The following is a 7,981-nucleotide window of genomic DNA, read 5'->3' as shown; positions in this document are numbered from 1 at the left end:
AATTCATAAATGAAGAAGAAACAAATGGAGGGATGCAAGAGCAATACAACAAATAAAATTCATTTTGTGAACATTACAAAAAAAATCCCCTCTAGTCTACCATCCACTCAATGAACACTAGAGGGTGCTTCACAATTCAGAGACTATCGGGTAGGATTATGAAAAACATTTCGGTTACTGCTTTCAATATTTCATGTCACCTACATGTTCACCATCTTCTGTTCTTGTATTTTTTACTATAAGAGTGTAAAACATTTCCCGTTTAGATTCTACACAATGAAAATGTAATACAATGAAATGTAAAACACAACAATGTACCAGTTCACAAGAATGTAACATTAAAAACAGATTGGAGAATAATTGTAGGAGATTTACACACAATCTCAAACTCAAAAGTACAAGGTGATAGTGGTTCTATTACCTATAATGATAACTTGTTCAACACAGCTATTCATACATGCTGATTTTGTCTTCGAAAACTCAATTATTTTTCAAATTGTGTTTTTACAGATCCGGAAATAGACTAAACATATTTTACAAATACATGAAGACCAATTACATATGATAGAACGGTTTCTGAAAGATTCCTCTTGTAATCTCACAGAAATGTTCGTAAACTTTCTTTCCCGATGAACCAGTGTGTTTCATCAAAGGCATCATGAATGGATGGTCAAACACAGATAACTTTTTTGATATTGTAAGTCATGTAATGCAGGAGTGCTCGTTTTTAAATCTGTTTATTTTGTGTGTAAATCCCTGATTCACATACCGATATTCAAGCATTTCTCTTCCCCACAAGATTCATTTATTTCCCCTTTAAAAGAACAGAAAGTACACTGCATGGAATGGCAGGATATAACTCTCTAGCTAAATTAAGATGATCTGAATTTAAAAAGAGTTTTCACATTTGCATTTGACAGTAGCAATACATTTGGCGAGATGGAGGGTTGTCTGTAACTGTTTTTTTTCCCTTCATGGCAACACTACATTCATTGCCTCTGTGCAAATGTTATTAAAAAACTTCAAACTGGGGGCTAAAATATATGCTTAGTGTCAAAGTGTTCCTGCACAAAAAAAAAACAAAAAAAAACACTAGAGCTTGACATGCATGTCAGTGACTAAATGAAAAAGTATGCATACTTCTACCATCAAACCCTAAAATCATCTATATAGCACAGGTACAAATAATAATAAAAAAATCTATTTATATTAAAAATTCCGGATAAACAATAGAATATTTCTACACAGCAGCAGAATTACAGGCATGAAGTGGAGAGTTTATATTAAGTGGGCAATCTAATAATGACTATGCATATATTAATTAAAGTATATATATGTATATACATATATAATGTACAAGTATAATACACTGCTCGAGTCCAGAGAGATCTGATATCAGTCTTCACATTCCTCTTCGGCATCTGATGTGACCCACACAAATCAATATCTTCCACCTGATAAATAAGACATCATTAGAGCTTAGATGAAAATGAATGAGACATTTAAGAGTGGAAAGAGGTGAACTCTGTAGGTGGATGAGTCAGGCTTACCCTGCGCTGTCGTGACCTCACATGGTTCTGCTATACTCAATGCCGCTCTTGGAAGAGATGCTCGACCATGGCAGAAAGCTGCGCAGCAGATTCTGTGCTTGCCGGTAAATTCTCTGAGGAATTGAGCAGGGGCTCAGACTGGCCAGTGCCGAACCTATACGATGAATATAATCAGTGCTGAGTGAGTTAAGGAATGCTTTCTGCCAGTCATTTACGGTTCAATTTCAGACCAGTATATTAAGGGACCTATGTTGTGATTTTGGAGATTACATTGCTACCTGACTCCTAGACAACTGAGAATATTCGCAGCTGTTCAAAAGTTTGGAGATAAGATTTTTTAAATATTTTTGAAATATGTGTCTTGTTCACCAAAGCTGCATTAATTGAATCAAAATTTTATTCCTATGATGGCAAAGCTGAATTTTCAGCAGCCATTACTCCAGTCTTCAGTGTCACATGATCCTACAGAAATCATTTTAACATGCTGATATGCTGCTCAGGAAACATTTCTTATTATCAATGTTGAAAATCATTGTGATGCTTAATATTTTTGTGTAAACTGGATCCAGGATTGATTATTTTTATTATATTATTTACATCTGACCCCAAACGTTTGAGCAGTAGTGTAATAAATTTAGTAGTAGTAGTAGTTTAATTTTCTATGTGCTGCCAGTACCAATGAAACATGGGGCAACATTAACATGAGTCACAATAAAATGCTCTGCATGTACAAACAATAATGGAAAAACACCAATTAACATTTGGTATCAATAATGATAATTACATTTTTACAGTTATCAGCAACCTACATAACATGCAACTCTAGTTACCAATCACCTTGATTATTCCCACTAACAGATAAATGTGACACAAGAACACAAATGCGTGAGACAACACAAAGGATATAAGATAGTCCACGGAGGATGTCCACCATTGATGTAGAGGACGTAGGTGAAGCCATCCTTCAGCACTCCTCGTATAGAGTAATAATACGGTAAATAGTGGTGCTGTTTAAAGTCTCTGTTCTCATAGAAGTGAATGGCAGTGTTATTGGTGGTGAGCACATGCAAGTAGATGGCTTTACAATGGTCCTGTGCCGTGGTGGAGATGTGCTCCTTTAAACTGTCCAGCAACAAAGAGCCTGCAAAGAGAGAGAAAGAGATATGAGTGACAGTTCACACAGTTTGTAAGGACAGGTGAGACAAACGTCAACTCTCACCTATTCCATGTTTTCGAAACTCCTTTACGACCCCTAAACTCAGGATGTACGCAACTTGAGTGTCAACAGGAAAGCTGGAGGCCAATATGTCTCCATCCTGGTGGAGAGAAATATTTGCTGAGTTAGCAACACAGACGGTTAGCTGGGAGAACATACTGGAATAACAAATGTGATGGTGTGCATTTTGTTATTAGTAATTGATATATTGAGGGAGTTAAAGAGTTTATAATATTTTTTTTTCTTGAAAAGAAGTCTCTTGTGCTCACCAAGGATTTATTTGATCAAAAATACAGTATAAACAGCAATATTGTAAAGAAGTATTACATTTTAAAATTTGAATATATATTAAAATATAATTTATTCCTGTGATGCAAAGTTGAACTTTCAGCATTATTACTCCAGTCTTCGGTGTCACACGATCCTTCAGAAATCATTCTAATGTGCCGATTTGCTACTTAAGAAACAATCATTATTATTATCATTGTTGAAAACAGCTGTGCTAGTTAATTGTTTTGTGGAAACATTTTTAAGATTCTTTGATGAATAGAAAGTTCAGCATTAACGTGAAATAAAAATCTTTTGTAACATTATAAATGTCACTTTTGATTAATTTACTGTATCCTTGTTCAATACTTTTGAACAGTAGCATAATAATATACATATATATAATTATAATGAAATAATACACATAGTGTTAATTTTTTTATTCAGTACACATTTCCTGGGTTACATTTGGGTGTTTAGCACATTTTGGGGGGAAAATGAATATATATATTGTGAAATAACACAAATAACACAAATATAATTAAATTTTAAATTAAAATTTAAATGCTAAAAGAATTTTGCACATTTCTCTTGTGATCACTTTAAGAAGAAATCACACTCAAACCCTGACAAATCACATATTATCTCACACTCTTTTCTGCCCTCTGGTAAACAGTTCAGGACTATTGGAACTAGCACTATTAGATACAGAAATAGTATCTAGCCCAGTGCTGTAAGAATGTTCAACACACAACAACATTAATGTGTACTATCAGTAATGAAACTGGACTTTACTCTGTCATTCTATAAATAGCCTGATCTTTTACCAATTTTGGTAAGCTCATCAATAGCACTGCCAATTTTATTGTGTGGCAATTATTATTATTATTATTCTAACAGTAATATCTAACTTACATAATATAAAAGCACTCATGAGCACAAACAGTAACTGCAAGCAACTTTAGTAGGAGGCATAACTGTACCATGAAGAGGCAAAATCCTTTCTAATTAAGGTCAAATCCTTTGTTACATGCAGAAATTTAGTCTGTAACCTAATTAATCACCCGCTATAAAAAGACTTTGGATATGTCAGATGATCTTATTCTGAATTATTAACCTTTACATCAAAGCTCCAGAGAAACTATTGTTTGTGGTCAAAGTAACTTTTTACTCATCCAAACATTTATTATTCAATAGCACAAAACACATTAAACAAAATTCTCTCACATATTCATACAGATTAAAGGAATAGTTCACCCCAAAATGAAAATTTGCAGAAAATGTACTCACCCTCAGATCATCCAAAATGTAGATGAGTTTGTTTCTTCATCGGAACAGATTTGGAGAAATTTAGCATTGCATCACTTCCTCACCAATAGATCCTCTGCAGTGAATGGGTGCCGTCAGAATAATAATCCAAACAGCTGATGAAAGCATCATAATAATCCACATGACTCACTCTGGACCCCTCACCCAGAACACTTCCTCTTTGAACTGTTGCCCTCTGGCCAGAGCTACACAGCACCAAAATAGCCAGACACAAGAACAGCTTTTTCCCCCAGGCCATATTCCACCTGAACAACACATCTCAGGACTGTACATCTGTAAATAACTTATCAACATTTTTCATCTGTAAATAGCTCATATGCACATTCACAATTCTGTCTATTGATGTTTTCTTTTTCTCTATATTTTATTACCATATTATATTTTTTATTTATTGCCTATTCTCTTTTATTATTAGTATTTTATTTCACTTTATTACCTTAAATTATATGCATGTCTGCACTATGTCTGTACTTTCTGTACTTGAAGCACCTGACACCAAAACGAATTCCTTGTGTATGTAAACACACTTGGCAATAAAGCCATTCTGATGACTGCAGTCCATCAATGAATGTCTTTTGGAGTGAAAATCTGTGTTTGTAAGAAAAAAATACATAATTTTGTCACTGATTTAACTTTAAAAATATGAGTCCATAATCCATAATATTGCTTCCTCCAGCGAAAAAGTCCATCCCCTGTTGTCCTCTCACATAAAAAAAATCCACTAACCTATTTGATTAGAACTGTTTTAGACTGTTTTCGCTTGTAAGTTGTTCTGCGCATATTTCTCTCTTGATTCAGACGAGACAACCTTTTCACTGGAGAACGAAATCTTATGGACAGAGGACTTGTTTGAAGATAAAAACATCTTAATGATTAATTGATGGACTGGAGTCGTGTGGATTATTGTGATGTTTTTATTAGCTGTTTGGACTCTCATTCTGACAGCACCCATTCACTGCAGGCGATCCACCGGGGAGAAAGGGATGTAACATCTTGGATGGCCTGGGGTTAAGTAAATTTTCTAATTTTCATTTTTGAATGAACTACTCCTTTAAGCACAGAATGTACTGCACCATTACAACAAGAATGTCCTCTTTGTGTCACTGTCTCAGTATACATATGCAAGTTGTACCTCTTTGTGCACTTTCGTTCTGCTTTTTATTTCTGCCACAATCATCCCGACAATTCCACCTCTAAAGGTGGCAGACAGAGAGAAGAACTTCTTATTTGATGTGATGTCATGGTACCATGAGTCTGGATACCTAAAACACAGCAAAAACAATAACAGAGTGTGTTAGTGTTGTACATGACCTGTGTAAAAGGATGGTTTGGTTAGATGTTTTAGCACTCACTCAATGGGAAACCACTCGCCACAGAGCACTTTTATTCTCTCTATGTCATCGTGGCAGAGTAGGCGGAGCTTTATTTCACTGAGGGCGGTGGTAGACACCACGTCTGTCATTCACACCTGAAAGAACAAATTAAGATGAAGAGTTCAGCAGTGCAAAACAAGCTGAATAGGTTTTCAGTCCATTATGTGTTAAAAGATTCATGGATTGGGACAATGCGGTCAGTATGTGTAAAAATCGTGCCCAATAACTTGCTTTCAAAAGCTTTTAGCTACTTGTTTATTATCATCTCACTACCAATGAAATAGTCACTCTGAGGAGAAATGTGATGTGTAAACATGCTACTTTCAGTTTACTGTCAACTCAAATGTTGTCTTCTGTAAAGAAAAACAGAAACATATTATACGATATTAAAGTAAATAGAAACATTTTGCCATAATAAGCAAATTAAATTAACTGAATTGAACAAATACTACACAACTGACATGATACTGACACATAAGGAGAAGTCAATTACAGTAACTTCATTGTAATCTATTTCAACTCGAGGAACAGCAAACACAATTCAAAACACTGTTGAGTAATTTTATAAACACACACAAAGCCAAACCTGAACGACAACCTCATAATCTCACAAGCTAGCAGCTAGTTAGTTAGGATTTTATTGAGCCAACTAAAAAAAATTATTAGAAGATTTAAAAAATCTATAATAGCATGATGTGGGAATGCAGTGCATTCAAAAAATCAGTCTGTCAGTCGAGTTTCCTTTATTTGTTTCCATGCTAACAGCTGTATGCAGAAATCATTAGCTAGGATGCGAAATAATTCCTAACCTGCCTAGTTTCACCGCTTGGATAAGCAGAAGAATATGCAGTCGTTTCTTTTTATTGCCGTGAAGAAGGTTCACTGCTGCGGTAGCATGGCGATAGTGTGTAAATTTGTGTCCGGGATGGAGATGACACATTCAGTCAGAGAATCGTATTGCGCTCTGAAATGCATTAGCGTAGCCGTTAGCACTTCGACAAACTCTGGGCAGACACTTCCGGTGTTACACCAAATTCTGTGACCGTAGTAGGCGCTTCTTCTTCTTTAAATTTTATTGGCGGTTGGCAAACCAACTTAATTGCCAGGAAGTTTTGATTCATCAAACTTAATCATAACAGACAAGCTGTTGCATTTCTCTCCATTTCTAGTTGTTGTAAGGCGTTTTACTTCCAAAACTTTTGCCCCTGTCATATTATCTTTCATTTGTTCTTCTGAAATGTCTGTAGGTATCCCTGAAATGACTCCTCGAATCAATTTTTTGTACTCAAATACACTGCAGTCTCTTACTATCGATTTTATTCAGTCGTAAGGCTTTCTTGCTGCACTTTATTTCTACAAACAATCAACAGTGATTTCATTAATTCCCAATTTTGACCAAATTTATTAAGAATACATGCCCGTTTCCAATATTTTTCTATAATTTCAATGGCTTTATTTTTAAACCCTTCATTCTCTTAACAAGGTTTTATTTCATTTCCAATAGTTTGTTTTAGGACCAGACGGATTTTCAGCATCTTTGTTGAGTTTAATCATTATAGCCTTATGATCTGTTAATACTGAAGTTTCAATTTTCACTAATTCAATATCATCGGCACTATTTGCAGAAATTAGCCAAAAATCAATACGAGAGTGTTTAGTCAGATCATTATTACTCCAGGTATACATTCTTTGATGTGGGTAAGTATATCTCCAGATATCTAAAAGATCCATTCTTGCACATATGTCTTTTAATATACTTGTTTTTACATTGTTTTTAGGAGGCCATCTGTCAATTTCTTCATCCAAAACAGTATTAAAGTCCCCACCCCAAATAATCATTGCACAAGGAAATTTGGAAGTCAGTTGGTTAATTTTACTTTCAATTGTTAAAAACAAATGGTTATTCTTCTGCTTATTATTTGTGGCATAAATATTTACTATAATAAATTGGGAGAGATCAATACTAATATGCAGAATTATCCATCTTCCTTCAGTATCTGTTTGCTTACTGTGAATGTGTCCTTTGAATTTACCTTTTAATATAACTACCCCTGCAGATTGGTTCGTACCAATTGAGAACCAAACATCATTCCCCCACTGACTTCTCCAAAAATTTACATCTGCTTCACAAGAATGAGATTCTTGAATAAAATAAAAGTCTGCACCTTTGCTTTGACAATACAAATATAAAGATTTCCTTTTCAGTTGGTTTCTTATACCTCTGGCATTAATCGAAAAAATTGAAA

The 7,981-nt window shown here is 34.7% G+C and overlaps 1 protein-coding gene across 2 annotated transcripts; it reads right to left on the bottom strand.

Annotated features, from left to right (window-relative positions):
- Nucleotides 1-848: 848 nt before the first annotated feature.
- LOC107685925 (N-alpha-acetyltransferase 60-like) lies at nt 849-6,828 on the bottom strand. 2 transcript variants are annotated; one of them, XM_016482682.1, is made up of 7 exons: nt 6,545-6,828; nt 5,715-5,830; nt 5,495-5,624; nt 2,770-2,866; nt 2,457-2,691; nt 1,551-1,724; nt 849-1,454 (listed from the first exon to the last, which is right to left on the bottom strand). In XM_016482682.1, exons 2-6 carry the CDS (start codon nt 5,822-5,824, stop codon nt 1,568-1,570), a joined length of 729 nt encoding a protein of 242 aa, XP_016338168.1. In that variant the 5' UTR covers nt 5,825-5,830; nt 6,545-6,828; the 3' UTR covers nt 849-1,454; nt 1,551-1,567. The 2 variants fall into 2 exon arrangements, with proteins under 2 accessions (XP_016338168.1, XP_016338169.1); XM_016482683.1 differs by having other exon boundaries at nt 6,549-6,828.
- Nucleotides 6,829-7,981: the final 1,153 nt, after the last annotated feature.

Source organism: Sinocyclocheilus anshuiensis, unplaced genomic scaffold (assembly GCF_001515605.1).
Source record: "Sinocyclocheilus anshuiensis isolate Anshui unplaced genomic scaffold, SAMN03320099.WGS_v1.1 scaffold701, whole genome shotgun sequence".
Taxonomy (NCBI): Eukaryota; Metazoa; Chordata; class Actinopteri; order Cypriniformes; family Cyprinidae; genus Sinocyclocheilus; species Sinocyclocheilus anshuiensis.
Note: the sequence above shows the minus strand (reverse complement) of the source record. Positions and strands in the feature narration are given on the sequence as shown.